At 54.0% G+C, this 27,179-nt stretch overlaps 2 protein-coding genes across 5 annotated transcripts; both read right to left on the bottom strand.

Moving 5' to 3' along the window:
- Nucleotides 1–1,122: 1,122 nt before the first annotated feature.
- Nucleotides 1,123–26,633, bottom strand: LOC136592182 (tyrosinase-like). Of its 3 annotated transcripts, none has more exons than XM_066588579.1 (5): nt 26,529–26,633; nt 17,943–18,734; nt 14,840–15,047; nt 12,252–12,387; nt 1,123–1,431 (listed from the first exon to the last, which is right to left on the bottom strand). In XM_066588579.1, the coding sequence occupies exons 1-5, from the start codon at nt 26,565–26,567 to the stop codon at nt 1,251–1,253; spliced, it is 1,356 nt and encodes a 451-aa protein (XP_066444676.1). In that variant the 5' UTR covers nt 26,568–26,633; the 3' UTR covers nt 1,123–1,250. The 3 variants fall into 3 exon arrangements, with proteins under 3 accessions (XP_066444676.1, XP_066444678.1, XP_066444677.1); XM_066588581.1 differs by having other exon boundaries at nt 26,525–26,548; XM_066588580.1 differs by lacking the exon at nt 26,529–26,633 and adding an exon at nt 26,355–26,494.
- On the bottom strand, nt 18,741–26,347 carry LOC136592156 (uncharacterized PE-PGRS family protein PE_PGRS34-like). Of its 2 annotated transcripts, none has more exons than XM_066588578.1 (2): nt 24,231–26,347; nt 18,741–22,510 (listed from the first exon to the last, which is right to left on the bottom strand). In XM_066588578.1, exons 1-2 carry the CDS (start codon nt 24,774–24,776, stop codon nt 21,875–21,877), a joined length of 1,182 nt encoding a protein of 393 aa, XP_066444675.1. In that variant the 5' UTR covers nt 24,777–26,347; the 3' UTR covers nt 18,741–21,874. The 2 variants fall into 2 exon arrangements, with proteins under 2 accessions (XP_066444675.1, XP_066444674.1); XM_066588577.1 differs by lacking the exon at nt 18,741–22,510 and having other exon boundaries at nt 23,865–24,757; nt 24,798–26,347.
- Nucleotides 26,634–27,179: the final 546 nt, after the last annotated feature.

Here is a 27,179-nt window from a genome sequence, read left to right as displayed (position 1 = left end):
GGCCATAATTAGTCAGGCCATAATTAGTCAGGCCATAATTAGTCAGCCCTTCTGGCTCTATAAACAACCTGCAGACCCCAATAAGTGTTACCTTTGTCCGCTGGAGGCCAGCGAGTGCCCATACCCACCTAGTGACTAGAATCTGTGGGCAGCGAGTAGTATTAAGGCATGTATGCTCCAGCGCAGGGGTGGGAGAGCCGAGTCATGTGCTGGGACTGATGGGGTCAGCGGACTCATGGTCTTGTTGGGGTCCTTTAATGATAGTCAGATAACTCTGACCCCACCCACCAATAGTAAGAGGCAGGGTCATGTCATCTGAGGGAGGGGGAGGAGTCATCAGAGGGAGGGGTTATCTGAGGGAGGGGAGGAGTCATCAGAGGGAGGGGAGGAGTCATGTCATCTGAGGGAGGGGGAGGAGTCATCAGAGGGAGGGGTTATCTGAGGGAGGGGAGGAGTCATGTCATCGGGGAGGGGGAGGAGTCATGTCATCAGAGGGTGGAGTCGGAGTCATCAGGGGGAGGAGTCAGCACGGTCCTCTTTAGGCCTAATGTCCACGGCACGCAGTGCATGTCTTGCAGATCATCTATAAGATGCTTGCGGGTGATCGCGGGTTGTGGGGTCTGTCAGCGCGGATGCACTGCGGACCACCCACAGCCCCGCCTCCCTTCTCATCCGCAGCGTATTTGTGGACCCTGAGCTCCCATAGAGGTGAGCGGAGTAAATACAATGCCCCCAAACCGTTGGCGCGGGCCCCATTCATCTGCGGCTGGTGTAGTTGGAGGGTCTGGGGTCACTGCGTGGAACGCCCCCAGCGATGACCTTTTGTTGTAGAACAGTTTACACTGCTACAAAGTTGCATGAAGGTGCCCTATAAAGTTCTGGAGGGGGCGGGGCAGGGCAGGGTTCTATTTTTTATTTTAATTTTCTGTGCATATGGGTTAACCCCGTAATGTGAGCGGAAGCGTACAGAGCGCTGGGTCATAATGCCCCCCAGCCACGGCGTATGCTTCTTACGGCTGGGCGGGGCCTGCGAAGGCTCATGGCTTCTCATCCATAGAACGCTCCCGCCGGGACGTACCTCCCCTCTCGGGGGGGCGACAATCAGTGCAGACAGACGCAGAGTGTGCAGAGATACTTTATTGTGCGCATTCATGGCTGCCACGTGATTGGTCGCTGATCGTTAATCATCTGTAATTAAGCGGCTTCTTGATTAGTTGCGGATCCTTCTGGGCGATTCGCCTTCGGCTGCTTTAAGAGCCCTCGTAAATTGAAAAAGTTACGCCGTAGCTACTCAGCGGGCGCACCATATCCCTGTGCTGGTAGCGGTAGTAGGACGGGGTGATGTAATCATAGGGGCCGTGGCAGTAAATCGGGTTGTTGGGGTAGGAGTTACTGTTGGCGTTATACCTCCTGATCCATTGCTCAAAAAACCTAGAAAAGAGGAAAGAAAGAGCGGCGTTATAATGGCAGACGGAGTACAAGTCCCAGCAGGTCAGCTGACCCGGCCCGCGCGGACATCCAGCATCTGGAAGGTCCACCTTGAACTGGCGCCATGCTAATGGTGAAGCTCTTATAGGACCTTCCTGACGCTCTCTGCGCTGTCGCGCCCCCCCCCCCCCCCGCCCTTCATGTGATGTAAACGGACAGCCCAGTGCTGCGCCTGCCGGAGCTTAGCGGAGCGGCGGGGGGGGGTTAGGGCTCAAGGAGATTGTTGTATCCTTGTCCCACGGCAGCAACCCCAGAATCCTCCCACCGCAGGACAGACTACATCAAGGCAGGAGCACAAAACCCGCATGTCTGTTGCATCCTACCGCAGAGGAGTGAGCATGCTCTGTGATGTGCAGAGAGGGGGAGGAGGTACGCTGTGTCCATCTTCTATTGACTCATACAAGAGGGTGGTTAGCATGCTCTGTGATGTGCAGAGAGGGGGAGGAGGTACGCTGTGTCCATCTTCTATTGCCTTATACAATAGTGTGGTGAGCATGCTCTGTGACATGCAGAGAGGGGGAGGAGGTACGCTGGGTCCATCTTCTATTGCCTTATACAAGAGGGTGGTGAGCATGCTCTGTGATGTGCAGAGGGGGAGGAGGTATGTTGTGTCTGTCTTCTATTGACTTATACAACAGTGTAGTGAGCATGCTCTGTGACGTTGAGAAAGGGGGAGGAGGTTTGCTGTGTCTGTCTTCTATTGAGTTATACAAGTGTAGTGAGCATGGTCTGTGATGTGCAGAGAAGGGGAGGAGGTATGCTGTGTCCATCTTCTATTGCCTTATACAATAGTGTGGTGAGCATGCTCTGTGATGTGCAGAGGGGGAGGAGGTATGCTATGTCCATCTTCTCTTGCCTTATACAAGAGTGTAGTGAGCATGCTCTGTGATGTGCAGAGGGGGAGGAGGTATGCTGTGTCCATCTTCTATTGCCTTATACAAGAGTGTAGTATACATGTGAGTTTCTTCCAAGGATGATGCAATTGTTGTAAATGTTCCGAATCCTTGTATGAAACGTTCCGCTCAGACGCCTTCTTCTCACAAATCACACTTGCATGGAAAACTGCACTTTTACAAAAGTGATCTCAGTGGGGGTAGCAGGCTGTGCCCTGGGCGGGAGCGGCGCCATCCCCAGGGATGGCCATAACATACACCCTGATGCTCTGTCCGGAGATCTCTGCCCGCAGCGGGTCTCTGAGGCCTCCTTCACACATGCGATGTTTTGTAGCATGCGACATCCCGACACATATGATACGCCCGCGACTCGTGAGGTTCTGTAGCCCATGTCTCCCTATGGAGCCTTCCTCTCTGTTGCATCACACGAAAATGCGATTTTCATGCGGCGCAATGCAACTTTGACAGCAGGAAATGCCAAGCCCTGGCTGCAGGAAAAATAAAAAAATACACATAGATCACCCTAGAAGCGCTGTCCAGGGCGCCGCTGCAGCTTCCTCTCGGGCCCCGGCACTGGTCATCGTCTCTTCTGGCCGGGCATTGAAAAATTCCCACCTCCTGGAAGTGCTGCTGTGATTGGCTGAAGCTTAGCCAATCACAGCCATTCATTGAGCGCCGCCCCGGACAGTGCTTCTAAGCTAATGAATGCTTTTGGTTTTGGTTTTTTTCTGCAGCTAGGGCTTATTTTCAGGGTAAGGCTTATATTTCATGCCCCTCCCCCCACCTGAGAAACCTCGCATGTGGTGTTACAAAGTTGCGGTATCACAGCGAGAAACTGCAGCGTTACCATGTCACCAGAGTGGACGAGGCCTTATGGCCACCCAGTGGTTGTGATGGGTAGTGCAGGATTCCGGGGTTTTCCTAGAATGTTGCCATAATGTATTGAATCGGTCACTTGAGAATTTGCCGTGATTGACCAAATTAGAAAACGGGTAACGATGGAGACATCTTTGCAGATCAGGGAGGAGGTGAGATGTGTCCACCGTGTATTGTCACTGGCATAATTCCGCAGGGGGTGGAGTTGCTGGAGGAGCGTTCTCTCTCCTCCCCTGTCCATTCATTCATTTTCCTTCCCGCGGGCTGAGATCCGGCATACGAGGACCGCAGCGGCTCTACATCTCAGCCGGCGAATGAACTGGTGGGTCCCTCACCTGGTCTGATTGTCGGAGGAACGGTCAAACCCGACGCGCTTCAGGGGACTTCCTAGAAGTTGTCCTTCACTTCCAAAAGGGTTTTCTTAGACAAAACTCCTGAGTTTCCCCGTCTCGTGGAGTTCTGCGGAAGTTACTGTTTCCAGTCCCCGCGGCGGCACCAGCCAACTAGCAGTAATGTCTTCACTCATCACTATGTTTCAGTTACCATAAATAGTCGCTGGTTAGTCACCGGCTGGTGTGAACAGCAAGATCTGTCCTTCAACAACTCATCAATTAGCTTTGCAGGGCGGTGTGCGCCTCAGCAATTATCCACAGGGGAGCCGCCCTGTACAAGCCCACCCAGATGTCCAGGGGGGAGCCGCCCCGTACAAGCCCACCCAGATGTCCAGGGGGGAGCCGCCCCGTACAAGCCCACCCAGATGTCCAGGGGGGAGCCGCCCCGTACAAGCCCACCCAGATGTCCAGGGGGGAGCTGCCCCGTACAAGCCCACCCAGATGTCCAGGGGGGAGCCGCCCGTACAAGCCCACCCAGATGTCCAGGGGGAGCCGCCCTGTACAAGCCCACCCAGATGTCCAGGGGGGAGCCGCCCCGTACAAGCCCACCCAGATGTCCAGGGGGGAGCTGCCCCATACAAGCCCACCCAGATGTCCAGGGGGGAGCCGTACCGTAAAAGCCCACCCAGATGTCCAGGGGGGAGCCGCCCCGTACAAGCCCACCCAGATGTCCAGGGGGGAGCCGCCCCGTACAAGCCCACCCAGATGTCCAGGGGGGAGCCGTACCGTAAAAGCCCACCCAGATGTCCAGGGGGGAGCCGCCCCGTATAAGCCCACCCAGATGTCCAGGGGGGAGCCGTACCGTAAAAGCCCACCCAGATGTCCAGGGGGGAGCCGTCCCGTAAAAGCCCACCCAGTTGTCCACGGGGTAGCCGTCCTGTAAAAGCCCACCCAGATGTCCACTGGGGAGCCGTCCCGTACAAGCCCACCCAGATGTCCAGGGGGAAGCCGCACCGTAAAAGCCTACCCAGATGTCCACGGGGAAGCCGTCCCGTAAAAGCCCACCCAGATGTCCACGGGGAAGCCGTCCCGTAAAAGCCCACCCAGATGTCCACGGGGTAGCCGTCCCGTAAAAGCCCACCCAGATGTCCACGGGGTAGCCGTCCCGTAAAAGCCCACCCAGATATCCACGGGGGAGCCGTCCCGTACAAGCCCACCCAGATGTCCACTGGGGAGCCGTCCCGTACAAGCCCACCAAGATGTCCACGGGGGAGCCGTCCCGTACGAGCCCACCCAGATGTCCACGGGGGAGCCGTCCCGTACGAGCCCACCCAGATGTCCACGGGGGAGTGGTCCGTAAAAGTCCACCCAGATGTCCACATCTCCCACCACGAAGTCTGTTCTCTGGCCACAAGGACTGCCTTCACAGGTCCGGACAACATACTGTTTGCACATCAGGAAGCAGACTCTTCATACAGCAGGCGTGTCACAGAGATCTTGGCAGATCATTAGCAACCCAACACTCATTTCAGACTTTTGATCAAATTCCTGGACATGTGAACCACAGAGGGGTCCTCTCAGGAGATCCTCCGGACGTTCATTTCAATCGTCCCAGAACCAGTAATGTCGGCCAAAAACATCTCTTCAACCACAGATGTATCACTGATAAATGGTACAAGAGCAGAGGCAAGATGTTGACAGAACTACTGGAACTGCCAACAATCTTGTACTGTCAGGCGAAAAGGAGATGCAAATTAGATGTGTGAGCGTGAAGTTTAAATGACATGCTCACACAGGAGACCCAGTACAGAAACCATCAGATGGCCCCATGAGTAGAGCTGACAACGGGGTCTGCTGGGGTGATGTCACCAGGTGTAGAGCTGACAACGGGGTCTGCTGGGGTGATGTCACCAGGTGTAGAGCTGACAACGGGGTCTGGTGGGGGATGTCACCAGGTGTAGAGCTGACAACGGGGTCTGGTGGGGGATGTCACCAGGTATAGAGCTGACGAGGTCTGGCGGGGGTATGTCACCAGGTATAGAGCTGACGAAGTCTGGCGGGGGGATGTCACCAGGTGTAGAGATAACAACGGGGTCTGGTGGTGGGATGTCACCAGGTGTCGAGCTGATAACAGGGGTCTGGTGGGGGCGATATCATCAGTTGTAGAGTGACAACGGGGTCTGGTGGTGGGATGTCACCAGGTGTAGAGCTGACAACGGGGTCTGGCGAGAGGATGTCACCAGGTGTAGAGCTGACAACAGGGTCTGGTGGTGGGATGTCACCAGGTGTAGAGCTGACAACAGGGTCTGGTGGTGGGATGTCACCAGGTGTAGAGCTGACAACAGGGTCTGGTGGTGGGATGTCACCAGGTGTAGAGCTGACAACGGGGTCTGGTGGTGGGATGTCACCAGGTGTAGAGCTGACAACGGGGTCTGGTGGTGGGATGTCACCAAGTGTAGAGCTGACAACAGGGTCTGGTGGTGGGATGTCACCAAGAGTAGAGCTGACAACGGGGTCTGTTGGTGGGATGTCACCAGGTGTAGAGCTGATAACGGGGGTCTGGCGGGGGGATGTCACCAGGTGTAGAGCTGACAACGGGGGTCTGGCGGGGGGATGTCACCAGGTGTAGAGCTGACAACGGGGTCTGGTGGGGGGATGTCACCAGGTGTAGAGCTGATAACGGGGTCTAGCGGAGGGATGTCACCAGGTGTAGAGCTGACAAGGGGTTGGGTGGGTTAATGTCACCAGGTGTAGAGCTGACAACGGCGTCTGATGGGGAGATGTCACCAGGTGTAGAGCTGACAACTGGGTCTGGCGGGGGGATGTCACTAGGTGTAGAGCTGACAAGGGGTTGGGTGGGGGAATGTCACCAGGTGTAGAGCTGACAGGGGTCTGGCTTGGGGATGTCACCAGATGTAGAGCTGACAACGGGGTCTGATGGGGAGATGCCATCAGGTGTAGAGCTGACAACGGGGTCTGGTGGTGGGATGTCACCAGGTGTAGAGCCGACAACGGGGTCTGGTGGTGGGATGTCACCAGGTGTAGAGCTGACAATGGGGTCTGGCGGGGGGGCATGTCACCAGGTGTAGAGCCGACAACCGGGTTTGGCGGGGGGATGTCACCAGTTATAGAGCCGAGAACGGAGTCTGGTGGAAGGATATCACCAGGTGTAGAGCCGACAATGGGGTCTGGTGGTGGGATGTCACCAGATGTAAAGCTGACAACAGGATGTGGCGGTGGGATGTTACCAGGTGTAGAGCTGACAACGGGGTCTGGCGGTGGGATGTCACCACATGTAGAGCTGACAGCGAGGTCTAGTGGAGGGATGTCAACAGGTGTAGAGCTGATAACGGGGTCTGGCGGGAGGATGTCACCAGGTGTGGAGCCGACAACGTGATCTGGCGGTGGGATGTCATGAGGTGTAGAGCCGACAACGGGATCTGGCGGTGGGATGTCTCGAGGTGTAGAGCTGACAATAGGGTCTGGTGGTGGGATGTCACCAGGTGTAGAGCCGACAACGGGCTCTGGTGGTGGGATGCCACAAGGTGTAGAGCCGACAACGGGGTCTGGTGGTGGGATGTCACCAGGTGTAGAGCTGACAACGGGGTCTGGTGGTGGGATGTCACCAGGTGTAGAGCTGACAATGGGGTCTGGCGGGGGGCATGTCACCAGGTGTAGAGCCGACAACCGGGTTTGGCGGGGGGATGTCACCAGTTATAGAGCCGAGAACGGAGTCTGGTGGAAGGATATCACCAGGTGTAGAGCCGACAATGGGGTCTGGTGGTGGGATGTCACCAGATGTAAAGCTGACAACAGGATGTGGCGGTGGGATGTTACCAGGTGTAGAGCTGACAACGGGGTCTGGCGGTGGGATGTCACCACATGTAGAGCTGACAGCGAGGTCTAGTGGAGGGATGTCAACAGGTGTAGAGCTGATAACGGGGTCTGGCGGGAGGATGTCACCAGGTGTGGAGCCGACAACGTGATCTGGCGGTGGGATGTCATGAGGTGTAGAGCCGACAACGGGATCTGGCGGTGGGATGTCTCGAGGTGTAGAGCTGACAATGGGGTCTGGTGGGGGGATGTCACCAGGTGTAGAGCTGACAACGGGGTCTGGTGGTGGGATGTCACCAGGTGTAGAGCCGACAACGGGCTCTGGTGGTGGGATGCCACAAGGTGTAGAGCTGACATCGGGGTCTGGTGAGGGGATGTCACCAGGTCTAGAGCGGATAGCGGGGTCTGGTGGAGGGATGTCACCAGGTGTAAAGCTGACAACGGGGTCTGGCGGTGGGATGTTACTTGGTGTGGAGCTGACAACGGGGTCTGGTGGGTGGATGTCACCAGGTGTAGAGCTGACAACGGGGTCTGAAGGGGGGAGGATGTCACCAGGTGTAGAGCTGAAAACGTGGTCTGGCAGAGGGATGTCACCAGGTGTACAGCTGACAATGGGGTCTGGCAGGCGGATGTCACCAGGTGTAGAGCTGACAACGGGGTCTGGCAGGCGGATGTCACCAGGTGTAGAGCTGACAACGGGGTCTGGCAGGCGGATGTCACCAGGTGTAGAGCTGACAACGGGGTCTGGCGGGGGGATGTCACCAGGCGTAGAGCTGACAACAGGATCTGGCGGTGGGATGTTGCCTGGTGTAGAGCTGACAACGGTGTCTGAAGGGGGGAGGATGTCACCAGGTGTAGAGCTGAAAACGTGGTCTGGTGGGGGGATGTCACCAGGTGTAGAGCTGAAAACGTGGTCTGGCGGTGGGATGTCACCAGGTATAGAGCTGACAACGGGGTCTGGCGGGGGTATGTCACCAGGTATAGAGTGACAACGGGGTCTGGCGGGGGGATGTCCCCAGGTGTAGAGCTGATAAACGGGGGTTTGGTGGGGGCAGGATGTCACCAGGTGTAGAGCTGACAACAGGGTGTGGCGGTGGGATGTTACCAGGTCTAGAGCTGTCAAGGGGGTCTGACGGGGAATATGTCACCAGGTGTAGAGCTGACAACGGGGTCTGGCACTGGGATGTCACCAGGTGTAGAGCTGACAACAGGGTCTGGTGGGGGGATGTCACCAGGTGTAGAGCCGACAACGGGGTCTGGCGGGAGGATGTCACCAGGTGTAGAGCCGACAACGGGGTCTGGCAGGAGGATGTCACCAGGTGTAGAGCTGACAACGGGGTCTGGCGGGGGGATGTCACCAGGTGTAGAGCTGACAACGGGGTCTGGCGGGGGGATTTTACAAGGTGTAGAGCTGACAACGTGGTCTGGCGGGGGGATGTCACCAGGTGTAGAGTGACAACGGGGTCTGGCGGGGGGATGTCACCAGGTGTAGAGCTGACAACTGGGTCTTGCGGGCGATGTCACCAGGTGTAGAGCTGACAACTGGGTCTTGCGGGGGATGTCACCAGGTGTAGAGCTGACAACGGGGTCTGGCGGGGGGATGTCACCAGGTGTACAGCTGACAATGCGGTCTGATAGGGGATGTCCCCAGGTGTAGAGCTGACAACTGGGTTTGGCGGGGCAATGTCACCAGGTGTAGAGCTGACAACGGTGGATGGGGTATGTCACCAGGTATAGAGTGACAACGGGGTCTGGCGGGGGGATGTCCCCAGGTGTAGAGCTGATAAACGGGGGTTTGGTGGGGGCAGGATGTCACCAGGTGTAGAGCTGACAACAGGGTGTGGCGGTGGGATGTTACCAGGTCTAGAGCTGTCAAGGGGGTCTGACAGGGAATATGTCACCAGGTGTAGAGCTGACAACGGGGTCTGGCACTGGGATGTCACCAGGTGTAGAGCTGACAACAGGGTCTGGTGGGGGGATGTCACCAGGTGTAGAGCCGACAACGGGGTCTGGCGGGAGGATGTCACCAGGTGTAGAGCCGACAACGGGGTCTGGCGGGAGGATGTCACCAGGTGTAGAGCCGACAACGGGGTCTGGCGGGGGGATGTCACCAGGTGTAGAGCTGACAACGGGGTCTGGCAGGGGGGTTTTAACAAGGTGTAGAGCTGACAACGTGGTCTGGCGGGGGGATGTCACCAGGTGTAGAGTGACAACGGGGTCTGGCGGGGGGATGTCACCAGGTGTAGAGCTGACAACTGGGTCTTGCGGCGGATGTCACCAGGTGTAGAGCTGACAACGGGGTCTGGCGGGGGAATGTCACCAGGTGTAGAGCTGACAATGCGGTCTGATAGGGGATGTCCCCAGGTGTAGAGCTGACAACTGGGTTTGGCGGGGCGATGTCACCAGGTGTAGAGCTGACAACGGTGGATGGGGAATGTCACCAGGTGTGGAGCTGACAATGGTGGATGAGGGATGTCACCAGGTGTAGAGTTGACAAAGGGGTCTGGCGCTGGGATGTCACCAGGTGTAGAGCTGACAATTGGGTCTGGCGGGAGGATGTCACCAGGTGTAGAGCCTACAACGGGGTCTGGTGGGGGGATGTCACCAGGTGTAGAGCTGACAACGGGGTCTGGCGGGGGGATGTCACCAGGTGTAGAGCTGACAATTGGGTCTGGTGGTGGGATGTCACCGGGTGTAGAGCTGACAACTGGGTCTGGTGGTGGATGTCACCAGGTATAGAGCTGACAACGGGGTCTGGTGGGGGGATGTCACCAGGTGTAGAGCTGACAACTGGGTCTGGTGGTGGATGTCACCAGGTATAGAGCTGACAACTGGGTCTGGTGGTGGGATGTCACCAGGTATAGAGCTGACAACGGGATCTGGTGGGGGGATGTTACCAGGTGTAGAGCTGACAAGGGGGTCTGATGGGTTGATATCACCAGGTGTAGAGCTGCCAACGGGTCTGGCGGGGATGTCACCAGGTGTAGAGCCGACAACGGGGTCTGGCGCTGTGATGTGACCAGATGTAGAGCTGACAACTGGGTCTGGCGGGGCGATGTCACTAGGTGTAGAGCCGACAACGGTGGATGGGGGATGTCACCATGTGTGGAGCTGACAACAGTGGATGGGGAAATGTCACCGGGTGTAGAGCCGACAACGGGGTCTGGCGGGAGGATGTCACCAGGTGTAGAGCCGACAACGGGGTCTGGTGGGGGGATGTCACCAGGTGTAGAGCCGACAACTGGGTCTGGCGGGGGGATGTCAGCAGGTGTGGAGCTGACAACGGGGTCCGGCGGGGGGATGTCACCAGGTGTAGAGCTGACAACGGGGTCTGGCGGGGGGATGTCACCAGGTGTAGAGCTGACAATTGGGTCTGGTGGTGGGATGTCACCGGGTGTAGAGCTGACAACTGGGTCTGGTGGTGGATGTCACCAGGTATAGAGCTGACAACGGGGTCTGGTGGGGGGATGTCACCAGGTGTAGAGCTGACAACTGGGTCTGGTGGTGGATGTCACCAGGTATAGAGCTGACTACTGGGTCTGGTGGTGGATGTCACCAGGTATAGAGCTGACAACGGGATCTGGTGGGGGGATGTTACCAGGTGTAGAGCTGACAAGGGGGTCTGATGGGTTGATATCACCAGGTGTAGAGCTGCCAACGGGTCTGGCAGGGATGTCACCAGGTGTAGAGCCGACAACGGGGTCTGGCGCTGTGATGTGACCAGATGTAGAGCTGACAACTGGGTCTGGCGGGGCGATGTCACTAGGTGTAGAGCCGACAACGGTGGATGGGGGATGTCACCATGTGTGGAGCTGACAACAGTGGATGGGGAAATGTCACCGGGTGTAGAGCCGACAACAAGGTCTGGCGGGAGGACGTCACCAGGTGTAGAGCCGACAACGGGGTCTGGTGGGGGGATGTCACCAGGTGTAGAGCCGACAACTGGGTCTGGCGGGGGGATGTCAGCAGGTGTGGAGCTGACAACTGGGTCTGGTGGGGGGATGTCAGCAGGTGTGGAGCTGACAACTGGGTCTGGCGGGGGGATGTCAGCAGGTGTGGAGCTGACAACTGGGTCTGGTGGGGGGATGTCACCAGGTATAGAGTGACAACGGGGTCTGGCGGGAGTATGTCACCAGGTGTAGAGCTGACAAGGAGTTGGGTGGGGGGATGTCACCAGGTGTAGAGTGACAACAGGGTGTGGCGGTGGGATGTTACCAGGTGTAGAGCTGACAAGGGGGTCTGGTGGGGAGATGTCACCAGGTGTTAGCTGACAATGGGGACTGGCGGGGGGATGTGACAAGGGGTAGAGCCGACAACGGGGTCTGGCGGGGGAATGTCACAAGGTTTTGGCCTACAACGGGGTCTGGCGGGGGGATTTCAACAGGTGTTGGCCTACAACGGGGTCCGGCGGGGGGATGTCACCAGGTGTAGAGCCAACAACGGGGTCTGGCCGGAGGATGTGACCAGGTGTAGAGCCGACAACGGGCTCTGGCGGTGGGAGGTCAGCTCTACACCTGGTGACAACGGGGTCTGGCGGGGGGATATCACCAGGTGTAGAGCTGACAACGGGGTCTGGTGGGGGGGATGTCGCCAGGTGTAGAGCTGACAAGGGGGTCTGGCGGGGGGGATGTCACCAGGTGTAGAGCTGACAAGGGGATCTGGCGGGCAGATGTCACCAGGTTACATGCCCCCATGCTCCTATGTTATATCCTCTGTACCCCTACATACAGTTTAATCAGTGTGATATCCAGAATGGGTTGATTTGTACGGTATTCTAATATATAGAATGATGCATGATGGGATACTGGCTGCAGGCGATGAGACTTACTTGTCAATTAATAGATGATGACACACGAACATTGGGTCATTGCAGGCGATGGGGACTTGGGACATGGTTCCTCCGAGGTACACATGCCACAGGTTGTGCATGGTTGAAGTCTGCTGCCCATATCGGTTAATCCAACCTGTCGGAGAAGAAGAGTCGTGTAAACGGTCCAATCAACCCTACGTCGGTTAATAATCCTCTGCCGGCCGCTGATTACCGCTAGAAGATGGCAGCCATGAGCCCAGTGAAGGGGATCTACCGCCAGTTTATGCCAACCAGCCGCACCCGGCGCTCCCAGCATCACTTTTTTCTGGACAATTTAACCAAAAATCATAGATGGTCCAAACTTTTTAAAGTACCTGTGCCTCCCATCTCATTCAGGGACCCGCAGGCATCGGAGGAAAGGGGTTTTGTGACCCCATAACGCCACCATTAGGCCCCGTTGACAGCGCTATCACAGGAGCCTCTGGTGCAGATCCTGCTGAAGATCCCAAACAGATAGCGCAGCTTGTTGCAGGACGTCAACAGGTAAAGCTGAAGAGACCCCATTACAGTCCGTGGGGGCCGTTCAGCAGATGTCACATCCAGCATCTCCAAGGAGAGAGCCAAGTAGTGGAGCCCCAGCAGAGATGTGAGTGGAGCCTCAGCCTGCTATTGCATGCTGTCTAACCACAGGTGGAGCTGCGCTGATTGCTGCCGGCACTTGGCCCTGTCAATACAGTTAATGGTCCAGGTGGTCTGACTGCTTTAAGATAGACTGCGTCCGATTGGCCCGAATATTCGTGTGACAGCAGGCCAAGACTAGAGTGCAGGCACGCGGCACCGCGCCATCCTGACCTGCAAGACATTGGGCCTTTCTTGTGAGACCGTTTCCTCCAGATTTAAGACATTTAAGACATATTCACAACTGATTTGCACCAAAAAGAATGAAAAATTCTGATTGGCTCTTAAAATATTTTTTGTTCTTCTGAATGTGGGCGTGGCCTCTGTGCCGCAGGTTTCCAACACATTTCTGAAGCCAATTGTCAAAAAACTGGTGCAACCAGTAAGTGCAGAAAAGACCAAGTACAAGGTTGTGTAATAGGATGGGCAGCGGGTGGGCGCAGTTATGTGCTCTGTGGCGCATCTCATCATTTTGCTCTCGCTTCGCATAGATCCTCAAATACGTTTAAGATTTTATTGGGCTAGCATCCTGTAGATGGCGCTGAATGCGGTCGCTCCGCCTCTGACCGCGCCCCTAGGTAAAGTTAGAGAGATTGTCATTGTGGCGCATCTCTCGGCTTTTGTCCTGCCGCCTCCATGGATGTGACCGCCTCCTGGCCCGCTTGCATCTCTTTCGTAAACTTTGTCCAGGACAGACTGCCGTGAAATCATCGCCCCTCCACCTTCCCCCTGCAGCCGGGACCCTCCGCTGCGCTGCCGCCTGTCCTGGACTCCGCCAGGAAGCAGGATAGAAGAAAAGGAGCTGCATGGCTGTAGAACCCACGGTGCCAGGTCTAGCATCAGCACCATCTGGGACCGCCGGGTCGGCACCGCAGACTTTAATGTGTGTTTAATTTAAAACTAATTATGTACTCGTCTCCGCCGTCGCTCCCGGCAGCTGCAATGGGCGCACCGTTCCACCGACTGGCTGCCAGCTTCACAATCGCTGTAGTCCTCTAGGCCAGGAATGGGGCATCTCACATGATCATACAACATGGAAGTCAGCTGCGCGCCCGTTACAGCTGCCAGAGAGCGACAAAGAAGGCGAGTATGGCCTGTCTGGGAGGCGTTATTACAGACACGTTGGGGGCAGTAAAAAAGGGGCACTTACTGTGTGGGGCCTACAGGGAGCACAAAAAATGGGGACAGTACTACTGTGTGGGGGACCACTTGTGACATTATTACTCTCTTGGGTACTGTAGGGGATTGCGTAGAGGTGTAGATAATGTACAGAGGATGTTGGAAAAGCAAGGAGCCAAAGATGTCCGTGTGTCACATTCCACAGAGACAAGTTGTGGCTGGGAGAAGTCATCATGGCGGTCTGAGCAAGATGCAGAAGAAAAGGGGATATAGGAGATGTCACCTGTGATCACTGGATACAATGGTACTGTAATCACTTACATGGGCTGCTGAGCCCCAGTGTAGAGCTGGTACCCATCAGCATGTGGGCATTGTATGCGCTGCTGCATGTGTCATGGCTCTGCCGTCCAAGGGCCTGAATGGCGCACAAGTAATTCACCTGTAATTGGCACACTGGCATGAGAGATGGCATTTCTCTTTTTACCCAAGCTGTGTGGTGGACGGTGGAAGTGGCAGCACCATGTTTAGCTCGCCGCCCCTTGTCCTTGGCTTCTCACAGCAGAGAGAGGGGACTGGAGGATAACCTAATGCCCACGCCTTCGCTCCTCCTTGTGTAGCATCCTGGGGCCTCAGCGTTGTCTGGCGGTCTTAATGGGACTTGGACGCACGTGCCATGCCATTGGCAATAAGTCATTGACGGTTCCTTCTGCTGGACACTACAGATGACTGCCCGTGAATGCACAGGCGGTTGGCACGCGGCCGGAGTGTTTAGTATTCTTCATCTACACGCCTGACGCGTTTCCTCTTACCTTCTATGCAGCTTCTGAAGCTCCCATTTACAGCTGCAGTGTAAGGCGCACGGTCCAGAGATCCCAGGCTCAGGCAGTAGTCTACGTCAGCCTTGTTTGGTTTGGGAACGTCTACATAACCGTATCGCCGTCTGAACGGTTGACGTTCACAGATGCAGTTGCCCATTAAACAATATGTTCTGGCATGATCGAAGTTTCCACAAACTGACTGTAAATGACAAGAAAGGCTGCTCAGACTTTGCTGCTTCTACCTCGGCTCCCTAATTCTTCCCGGGATCAGAGCCATTTAGGGTGTTCTAGATCTGGGTGTAACTGGATGTGCCTGGCTTCACATGGCTGTAGAGGACAAGCCTGCACTGCTGGCTTCATGTTCCTCAAGCACTCTGGGTGTCTGTACAAAGCACCTGTGATCACAGCAGCCTCTGCACTCAGACAGCAAGGGAGGGGAGGGGGTAAGCTCTTGTGCACCCCACCCCTATTTCCTCCTCATAGACTGTAAGCTCTTGTGTCCCCCCTATTTCCTCCTCATAGACTCTAAAAGGCACCTGTGATCACAGCAGCCTCTGCACTCAGACAGCAAGGGAGGGGAGGGGGTAAGCTCTTGTGCACCCCACCCCTATTTCCTCCTCATAGACTCTAAAAGGCACCTGTGATCACAGCAACCTCTGCACTCAGACAGCAAGGGGGGGGAGTGTAATATAAGCTAGCAGCTCCGCCTGCACCAACTTCCTGTTAGGCAGGAGATCTCTGCAGCACAGGCCGCTGAGCTCTGCAGGGTAGGACAGAGGGGTCTTCAGCTACATGTTAGAATGGTACGCGGTGTTCTTGGCTGTGACCTCTGTGCTTCCTGCCCTTTATAATCTACTGTTAGTGATGAGATTTCAGGCGCTGTAGACTAAGAGGTGGTCGGCTGTAGTCGTTACATCCATCATATAGATTGGGGTCCGACTATAAAAGCGATTAGTTGGGGGCTTCTACTGGTGGAGGGTCTACAGATCTCTGACCTCCCCACAAGGTACATGATGCCATTACCCGTGTGGATGTCACTGCATGGTCAGGCTCATACTGCCTATATTTAGTGAGGCAATGTTTGGGGGGATTTTCATCTCCATGGCCCAGAGGTCATGTGACTGTATCTGTGCAGGACCTGTGTTACTGTAGAAGGACCTGGCCAGAGGTCATGTGACTGTATCTGTGCAGGACCTGTGTTACTGTAGTAGGACCTGGCCAGAGGTCATGTGACCATATCCGTGTAGCTGCTAAAGTCAGTAATAGAAGCTACAAAGGCCCCGTGACAGACATCCCGCTCAGCATACAGCAAGCCTGAAGGCAGTTGTGAGCTCTTGCAGCGCGTCCCCATGATGTCAGCCACCTTCTAGCCTCTAAAAGGTCTGCATCTCCTCTGCGGATTGGTCTAAACTCTGTAGGTAATTTTGGGGTGTATTCTAGTACTTTCCTGTTTAGGGGTGTGCATGTATATAGGGGGTCTGTGGTCTTTAGTGAGGTCGGGGTGTGCTGAGGGATCTATGCGCGACTCGTGATTGGATGGCAGTAGGTTAACAGTGTTTGTGGGCGTGGCCTATATAACTGGCGGGCAGATGTAAACTAATATGCTGTGCTCAGCACCCCTCTCTTGGGATCTGATGCCCCCAATCCCGTAGATCAGGAGAAGAGACCCCGCTGTGCCCATTAACTTACATCGACCAACCATGATGTTTCCATTAACCTCTTCTCTACCAGTGACCCAATCGCTAACATATTTAGTTTATATTAGGGTTGGAGTATACCAAAATGTCATGTCCCGGCCCTGTGCGGGTATACAGGTCCCGATTCTGCAGCCCCCATGTGTTTGATGGTGGGGACTCTCCTGGCATATACCTTCTAGATGAAGGTTGGGACCCTCCCTGCCAAAGACTCAACAGATATAGGAAGTATGGCCTGACCATGCAGTGACATCTACACGACGAACGGCGTCATATACCTTGTGTGGATATGGGACATCTGTAGACCCTCCACCAGTAGAAGCCCCCAACTAATCGCTTTTATAGACGGACCCCAATCTATATCATGGATGTAATAGTGCCCAAAATCCCTGTAGTGTATGCTATATCTCTCCCCCCCCCCCCCCGTATCTGCCCCTGCAGTGTATGATATATTCCCCCCCCTCTTTATCTCCCCCTGTAGTGTATGATATATTTCTCCCCCTGTACTGTATTATATATTACCCCGACCTGCTCTATCTGCCCCTGTAGTGTATGATAAATTCCCCCAGCTGTATATGCCCCTGCAGTGTATAATATATTACCCACCCCATCCCGCTGTATCTGCCCCTGTAGGGTATGATACATTCCCCCCGCTGTATCTGCCCCTGTAGTGTATGATACATTCCCCCCCCCCCCGCTGTATCTGCTCTTGTAGTGTATGATATATCCCCCTCTCTGTATCTGCCCCTGTAGTGTGTAATATATTCCCCCCACTGTATCTGCTCCTGTAGTGTATGATATATTCCCCCAGCTGTATCTGCCCCTGTCGTGTATGATATATTAATGGTATATTACCCCCTGCCCCCCCCGCTGTATCTGCCCCTGTAGTTTATGATGTAACTACCCCCCTCTGTATTTGCCCCTGTAGTGTATGATATATTCCCCCCTCTGTATCTGCCCCTGTAGCGTATGATATATCGCCCCGCTGTATCTGCCCCTGTAGTGTATGATATATTAATGATGTATTACCCCCTCCCCCCCCGCTGTATCTGCCCCTGTAGTGTATGATATATTCCCCCCCTCTGTATCTGCCCCTGTAGTGTATGATATATTCCCCCCCTCTGTATCTGCCCCTGTAGTGTATGATATATTCCCCCCCTCTGTATCTGCCCCTGTAGTGTATGATATATCGCCCCGCTGTATCTGCCCCTGTAGTGTATGATATATTCCCCCCCTCTGTATCTGCCCCTGTAGTGTATGATATAATACCTTCCCGCTGTATCTGCCCCTGTAGTGTATGATGTAACTACCCCCCTCTGTATTTGCCCCTGTAGTGTATGATATATTCCCCCCCTCTGTATCTGCCCCTGTAGTCTATGACCTCCTGTAATTTCACTCACCCGCCAGCCAGAGAAGATGGATAAGGGACTGATGAAGCCCGTGGCATCGTTTGCTCCAAAATACTGGTTGTTGCAGAAGGCGCAGCCGGGGTCTCTCTGCCAGTCACAATACACAAGGGCAAAAGATGGGTCGCGGAGGCAGCGCTGCATGCTGTTCTCCAGGCCCAGCAAGAAGAGGCGGTGCCAGGTGAGGAATGCGGTGCTGCCGTGGGCGCAGTTGGTGATGTAGATCTCTCTGCTGTTGTTCAGGAACGGCTTCGTGGCGTAATAATGTTCGTAACACCAACCGTTATAATACGAGTCCAAGAAGAACTGGTAGCTGCTCGCCTGGAGGCGGTTGCCCGCCTGCATGATCAGATAGTCCGGATCGATCTTGGTTTTGCAGTAATGCAGCTTGGCTAGATACGCGGTTAGCTCGGTTGGGGTCAGCTGGCGGGCCTCTCTTCGGACAATGTTTTGCAGATCACAGTTCGTCCCGTTCCGGTTAAACGTGCAGCCGCCGCAGTCGTAGCTGCCGTAATTGCCGTTGCACACACACATGTGAGTGTAATAGGCGGAAGGAAAGGCGTCGCGTTCGTCCATGGAGGGATACTTGGGCTTCGGCACCTCCAGACATCTGCCCCGACCCAAATCATAGCCACATGCAGAGCCGTTGTAGGACGGGCAGCAGGGGACACGATTTGGCAGGTTGGGGGGGCAGATTGATGGGAAAAGGATGGCATCCGTAGCTGCGAGGCACATCAGGAGGACAACGCTGAGGAGCAACATCTCTAGAGCCGCCCAGTCAGAAGTCTGCAAGGAAAGATGAGAATCACGAAGGCCGACAAGATGGAGAGACGAGGCTCATGGGATTGTTCCACCCATACCACTGAGCCTCCGTGCACTACTAGTGGGCTGTACTACTACACCCATGCTGCCCTGACTACTACATGGCCCCGCCCACTGACCACACTGCCCTGACTACTACATTGCCCCGCCTACCAACCATACTGCCCTGTCCACACTGCCCCGCCTACTGACCACACTTCTCTTCCCACTAACCACACTGACCCGACCAAGTTGCCCCACCCAGCAACCAAACTACCCTGCCAAACCAATCACACTGTCCCACCTACCAAACTACCCCGCCAAACTGACCATACTGCCAAACCTACCAACCAACCTTCTACGAACCACTCTGACCCGCCTACCAACCACATGGCCACAACCAACCGACCACACTGTACGCCTACTGATCAAACTACTCTGCCTACTAACCACACTGCTAAACTTACCAATCACACTGCGCCACCCAGTGACCAAACTACCCCACTGACTAACCGCATTGTCCTGCCTACCGACCACACTGCTCTGCCTACCAACCACTCTACCCTACTCACCAACCACACTGCCCCGCCTACTGACCCACCTACCAACCACACTCTCCTACTCACCAACCACACTGCCCCACCTACTGACCCACCTACCAACCACACTCCCCTACTCACCAACCACACTGCCTCACCTACTGACCCACCTACCAACCACACTACCCTACTCACCAACCACACTGCCCCGCCTACTGACCCACCTACCAACCACACCAGCCCCCAACTGACCACACTGCAAAATCTACGGACTAAACTGCCCTATCAACCGACAACACTGCCCCGCCAAATGACTACACTGCCCCGCCTACTGAACGCACTGCAAAAACAACCACCAACACTGCCCTGCCAACCGACCACACTGCCAGATGTGACATTATACACGAGTGACCCATCCCACCCTGCAGTATACAGATGCAACATCACACAGGTGACCACAACCTACCTCACCTTCACTCCCACCATCTCTGCAGACAAGACTACAACCTACCTCCTCTCCACCACCACTATTTCTGCAGATAATACTACAAGCTAACATCACCATCTCTGCAGACAGTACTACAACCCAATGCCAACATGTCCAGAGATAAAACTACGACCTACCTCCCCTCCACTAACTCAGTGTTCCCCAACTCCAGTCCTCAGGGACCGCCAACAGGTCATGTTTTCAGGATTTCCTCAGTGTTGCACAGGTGATGAATTTACTATCAATGCTTCAGACATTGCCACAGGTGTTCTTCCTATAGCAGATCCTGAAAACATGACCTGTTGGTGGTCCCTGAGGACTGGAGTTGGGGACCCCTGCACTAACACCATCTCTACCGACAAGAGTACTACTTACCTCATCTACATCACCACCATCTCTACAGACAGAATTAAGACTTACCTCCTGTCTCCCGCCATCATCTCTACAGATAAGATTGCAACCTACCTCCATTCCACTTTCACAAGACTATGACCTACCTCATCTCCACTCCCACCATACATGCAGCTAAAACTACAACCTACCTTCTCTCCACCACCCTCCCTACAGAGAAGACTACAACCCACCACCTCTCCATTACTATCATGTATACAGACAAGACTACAACCTACCTGCTCTCCCCCACCACCACCATCCCTGCAGACAAGACTACAATCGAACTACTCTCCACCACTTCCAGTCTCTACAGAGAAGACTACAACTTACCTCCTCTCCACCCCCACCATCTTTACAGACAAGACTACAACCTACCTCCTCTCCATCACCACCATCTCTACATCCATGACTACAACCTACCTGCTCTCCACTACTACCATGTATACAGACAGGACTACAACCTATTTCCTCTACACTACCACCAGTTCCACAGTTAATGCTACAACCTACCTCCTCTCCAACACCACTGTCTCTATGGACAAGATAACAACCTACCTCCTCTCCACAAAAAATAAAAATAGATCTTTTTTGTAAAGCGCTTTCAGGCAATTTACTTATTACCCCCCACCATTTTACCAACCTTGCAAGGATGAGTAGCTGAGTCAACCTTGAGCCGGCTACCTGACCCCCTGTGAGGATTGAACTTGCAACCTTTTGGTCATGAGCAAGAGCTTAGGACTGCATTTCTGCTCCACACAAGACTATAACCTACCTCCCCTCCATCACCACCATCGCTACAGACAAGACTACAACTTACCTTCCCTACATCACCACCATCGCTACAGACAAGACTACAACCTACCTCCTCTCCAGCTCGACCTCCAGCTCCACCACGACCATCTCTCCAGACAAGACTACAACCTAACTTCCCTCCATCACCAGCATCTCTACAGACAAGACTACAACCTACCTCCTCCCCACCATCTCTACAGACAAGACTACAACCTACCTCCTCCCCACCATCTCTACAGACAAGACTACAACCTACCTCCCCTCCATCACCACCATCTCTACAGACAAGACTACAACCTACCTCCTCCCCACCATCTCTACAGACAAGACTACAACCTACCTCCCCTCCATCACCACCATCTCTATAGACAAGACTACAACCTACATGCTCTACAGCTCCAGCACCACCATCTCTCCAGACAAGACTACAACCTACCTTCCCTCAATCACCACCATCTCTCCAGACAAGACTACAACCTACCTCCTCCCCACTATCTCTACAGACAAGACTACAACCTACCTCCCCTCCATCACCACCATCTCTACAGACAAGACTACAACCTACCTCCTCCCCACCATCTCTAGAGACAAGACTACAACCTACCTCCTCTCCATCACCATCATCTCTACAGACAAGACTACATCCTACCACCTCTTCAGCTCCACCACCACCATCTCTACAGACAAGACTACAACCTACCTCCTCTCCACCACCACCATCTCTCCAGACAAGACTGCAACCTACCTTCCCTCCATCACCACCATCTCTATAGACAAGACTACATCCTACCTCCTCTCCAGCTCCACCACCACCATCTTTACAGAGAAGACTACAACCTACCTCCTCCCCACCATCTCTACAGACAAGACTACAACCTACCTCCACTCCATCACCATCATCTCTACAGACAAGACTACATCCTACCTACCTCCTCTCCAGCTCCACCACCACCATCTCTCCAGACAAGACTACAACCTACCTCGCCTCCATCGCCAGCATCTCTACAGACAAGACTACAACCTACCTCCTCCCCACCATCTCTACAGACAAGACTACAACCTACCTCTCCATTACCATCATCTCTACAGACAAGACTAAAACCTACCTCCTCTCCATCACCATCATCTCTACAGACAAGACTACAACCTACCTCCTCCCCACCATCTCTACAGACAAGACTACAACTTACCTCCCCTCCATCACCACCATCTCTATAGACAAGACTACATACTACCTCCTCTCCAGCTCCACCACCCCCATCTCTCCAGACAAGACTACAACCTACCTTCCCTCCATCACCACCATCTCTACAGAAAAGACTACAACCTACCTCCTCTCCATCACCACCATCTCTACAGACAACACTACAACCTACCTCCTCTCCATCACCATCATCTCTACAGACAAGACTACAACCTACCTCCTCTGCATCGCCATCATCTCTACAGACAAGACTACAACCTACTTCTCCTCCATCACCACCATCTCTACAGACAAGACTACAGCCTACCTCCTCCCCACCATCTCTACAAACAAGACTACAACCTACCTCCTCCTCTCCATCACCACCATCTCTACAGACAAGACTACAACCTACCTCCCCTCCATCACCACCATCTCTACAGACAAGACTACAACCTACCTCCCCTCCATCACCACCATCTCTACAGACAAGACTACAACCTACCTCCTCCCCACCATCTCTACAGACAAGACTACAACCTACCTCCTCTCCATCACCATCATCCCTACAGACAAGACTACAACCTAACTCCTCTCCATCACCATCATCTCTACACACAAGACTACAACCTACCTCCCCTCCATCACCACCATCTCTATAGACAAGACTACAACCTACCTCCTCTACAGCTCCACCACCACCATCTCTCCAGACAAGACTACAACCTACCTCCTCCCCACTATCTCTACAGACAAGACTACAACCTACCTCCTCTCCACCATCTCTACAGACAAGACTACAACCTACCTCCTCCCCCACCATCTCTACAGACAAGACTACAACCTACCTCCTCTCCACCATCACCATCTCTACAGACAAGAGTACAACCTACCTCCTCTCCATCACCATCATCTCTACAGAGAAGACTACATCCTACCACCTTTCCAGCTCCACCACCACCATCTCTCCAGACAAGACTACAACCTACCTCCCCTCCATCACCACCATCTCTACAGACAAGACTACAACCTACCTCCTCCCCACCATCTCTACAGACAAGACTACAACCTACCTCCTCTCCATCACCATCATCTCTACAGACAAGACTACAGCCCAACTCCTCTCCACCTCCAGCTCCACCACCACCATCTCTACAGACAAGACTACAACCTACCTCCTCTCCACCACCACTATCTCTCCAGACAAGACTACAACCTACCTCCTCCCCACCATCTCTACAGACAAGACTACAACCTACTGCCTCTCCATCACCATCATCTCTACAGACAAGACTACAACCTACTGCCTCTCCATCACCATCATCTCTACAGACAAGACTACAACCTACCTCCCCTCCATCACCGCCATCTCTATAGACAAGACTACAACCTACCTCCTCTACAGCTCCACCACCACCATCTCTCCAGACAAGACTACAACCTACCTCCCCTCCATCACCACCATCTCTATAGACAAGACTACAACCTACCTCCTCTACAGCTCCACCACCACCATCTCTCCAGACAAGACTACAACTTACCTCCCCTCCATCACCACCATCTCTATAGACAAGACTACAACCTACCTCCTTTACAGCTCCACCACCACCATCTCTCCAGACAAGACTACAACCTACCTTCCCTCCATCACCACCATCTCTAAAGATAAGACTACAACCTACCTCCTCCACACTATCTCTACAGACAAGACTACAACCTACCTCCTCTCAATCACCAACATCTCTCCAGACAAGACTACAACCTACCTCCTCCCCACCATCTCTACAGACAAGACTACAACTTACCTCCCCTCCATCACCACCATCTCTATAGACAAGACTACATACTACCTCCTCTCCAGCTCCACCACCCCCATCTCTCCAGACAAGACTACAACCTACCTTCCCTCCATCACCACCATCTCTATAGACAAGACTACAACCCACCTCCTCTCCAGCTCCACCACCACCATCTCTACAGAAAAGACTACAACCTACCTCCTCTCCATCACCACCATCTCTACAGACAAGACTACAACCTACCTCCTCTGCATCGCCATCATCTCTACAGACAAGACTACAACCTACTTCTCCTCCATCACCACCATCTCTACAGACAAGACTACAGCCTACCTCCTCCCCACCATCTCTACAAACAAGACTACAACCTACCTCCTCCTCTCCATCACCACCATCTCTACAGACAAGACTACAACCTACCTCCCCTCCATCACCACCATCTCTACAGACAAGACTACAACCTACCTCCCCTCCATCACCACCATCTCTACAGACAAAACTACAAGCTACCTCCCCTCCATCACCACCATCTCTACAGACAAGACTACAACCTACCTCCTCCCCACCATCTCTACAGACAAGACTACAACCTACCTCCTCTCCATCACCATCATCCCTACAGACAAGACTACAACCTACCTCCCCTCCATCACCATCATCTCTACACACAAGACTACAACCTACCTCCCCTCCATCTCCACCATCTCTATAGACAAGACTACAACCTACCTCCTCTACAGCTCCACCACCACCATCTCTCCAGACAAGACTACAACCTACCTCCTCCCCACTATCTCTACAGACAAGACTACAACCTCCCTCCTCCCCCACCATCTCTACAGACAAGACTACAACCTACCTCCTCTCCATCACCATCATCCCTACAGACAAGACTACAACCTAACTCCTCTCCACCACCACCATCTCTCCAGACAAGACTACAACCTACCTCCCCTCCATCACCACCATCTCTATAGACAAGACTACAACCTACCTCCTTTACAGCTCCACCACCACCATCTCTCCAGACAAGACTACAACCTACCTTCCCTCCATCACCACCATCTCTAAAGATAAGACTACAACCTACCTCCTCCACACTATCTCTACAGACAAGACTACAACCTACCTCCTCCACACTATCTCTACAGACAAGACTACAACCTACCTCCTCCACACTATCTCTACAGACAAGACTACAACCTACCTCCTCTCCACCATCTCTACAGACAAGACTACAACCTACCTCCTCCCCCACCATCTCTACAGACAAGACTACAACCTACCTCCTCTCCACCATCACCATCTCTACAGACAAGAGTACAACCTACCTCCCCTCCATCACCACCATCTCCACAGACAAGATTAGAACCTACCTCCCCTCTATCACCACCATCTCCACAGACAAGATTACAACCTACCTCCTCTCCACCACCACCATCTCTCCAGACAAGACTACAACCTACCTTCCCTCCATCACCACCATCTCTACAGACGAGACTACAACCTACCTCCTCTCCACCATCTCTACAGACAAGATTACAACCTACCTCCTCTCCACCATCACCATCTCTACAGACAAGAGTACAACCTACCTCCCCTCCATCACCACCATCTCCACAGACAAGATTACAACCTACCTCCTCTCCACCACCACCATCTCTATAGACAAGACTACATCCTACCTCCTCTCCAGCTCCACCACCACAATCTCTCCAGACAAGACTACAACCTACCTTCCCTCCATCACCACCATCTCTACAGAGAAGACTACAACCTACCTCCTCCCCACCATCTCTATAGACAAGACTACAACCTACCTCCTTTACAGCTCCACAACCACCATCTCTCCAGACAAGACTTCAACCTACCTTCCCTCCATCACCACCATCTCTAAAGATAAGACTACAACCTACCTCCTCCACACTATCTCTACAGACAAGACTACAACCTACCTCCTCTCCACCATCTCTACAGACAAGACTACAACCTACCTCCTCCCCCACCATCTCTACAGACAAGACTACAACCTACCTCCTCTCCACCATCACCATCTCTACAGACAAGAGTACAACCTACCTCCCCTCCATCACCACCATCTCCACAGACAAGATTACAACCTACCTCCTCTCCACCACCACCATCTCTACAGACAAGACTACAACCTACCTCCTCTCCATCGCTACCATCTCTACAGACAAGACTACAACCTACCTCCTCTCCTCCTGAATATTTGCTTCTCTCTCGGTGTCCCTGTAGATTGTAAGCTCTTATGGTTAGGGCTGCCTCTGCTCTAGGTTGGTCTGTATTCTGCAGGTTGGTTGGCCGGAGTGTAGCGTTTATACCTTCATGCACTGTGTGTTCCCCCGTCTGTCTCTTTGTGCAGTGATGAGTATTATTGAGCCCACCTACCTGCATGAGTGCATACACCTGATCTCTGCCAGCGTCTGCGCCCACTGCATAGATGGACCTGGAGGTATCGGGTGTACATGGTGTGCGCCACCTGGTGTGTCTAGGGTGAGGGGGCCGCGGCAGCAGCTCTGACCCCCTCCCCCCCACCACTGACCCCCTAGAGCACATACCTACCTTGCAGGCTGCGAGGTCTGTGGGTGCAGATGGAGGCATGGCGTGTATTTATCTACGCGGAGAAGAAGCTTCAGGAAGACCCAAGATGCAAATAAAATCCTTCGCTTCCGAGAGCCGGTGAAGCCCCGAATCTGTGCCAAGCGGAAGATTGACTGACTGTGTGCTCCTCCTGGGACTTCCTGGGTGAGGAGAACACGGTGCCAACATCCTGGGTACAGTTAGTATATGGTGTCCTGGAAAGGGTGGGCAGACAGCGGAGGGCCCTACATACCTACCAGTACATTACAGCGCCCTGCTGATGTCTGACAGCCCCGCAGTCATGGGGTCTGCCAGCTGCTGCCCACACAATGGCGCCCCCTTTCTTACTTGTAAAGCTCATTTATTACGTGACTTATTATCATGTGTTATGCTGCGATGCCACGGCAGGTACTCTGCATCGTGCGGTCTGGGTTGCTTGGACTGGTGGGCCGCAGCACTTGGTGCTGTCATGAGCGGTCCTCATGGGTTGGCCAGGATATCGTCAGCAAGATGGAGGATATAAAAGGAGCGCCAGGTTGGCACCAAGGAGTAGCATGTAAGGAATAAGACAAGAGCCTTAAACTGGCAGAGGCCACATCAGTACAGACAGCAGCCTGATGCGTGCCGGGCGTG

The sequence above is a fragment of the Eleutherodactylus coqui genome, chromosome 1 (genome assembly GCF_035609145.1).
Source record: "Eleutherodactylus coqui strain aEleCoq1 chromosome 1, aEleCoq1.hap1, whole genome shotgun sequence".
Classification (NCBI taxonomy): Eukaryota; Metazoa; Chordata; class Amphibia; order Anura; family Eleutherodactylidae; genus Eleutherodactylus; species Eleutherodactylus coqui.
The sequence above is the reverse complement of the archived record's forward strand: the minus strand, read 5'-3'. Positions and strand labels throughout refer to the sequence as shown.

Excerpts from the sequence above, each read along its gene's own strand:
- LOC136592156 (XM_066588577.1), bottom strand. The coding sequence starts at position 25,203 with ATGGTGGGGGAGGAGGTAGGTTGTAGTCTTGTCTGTAGAGATGGTGGA. Across the intron at positions 24,758-24,797 it reads TGGTGATGGAGAGGAGGTAG|GTTGTAGTCTTGTCTGTAGA; the intron begins GTTGTAGTCTTG and ends GGGAGGAGGGAG.
- LOC136592182 (XM_066588579.1), bottom strand. The coding sequence starts at position 26,567 with ATGCCTCCATCTGCACCCACAGACCTCGCAGCCTGCAAG. Across the intron at positions 15,048-17,942 it reads CCATCTTCTCTGGCTGGCGG|TCAGTTTGTGGAAACTTCGA; the intron begins GTGAGTGAAATT and ends TGTCATTTACAG. Across the intron at positions 12,388-14,839 it reads CTTCAGAAGCTGCATAGAAG|GTTGGATTAACCGATATGGG; the intron begins GTAAGAGGAAAC and ends CTTCTCCGACAG.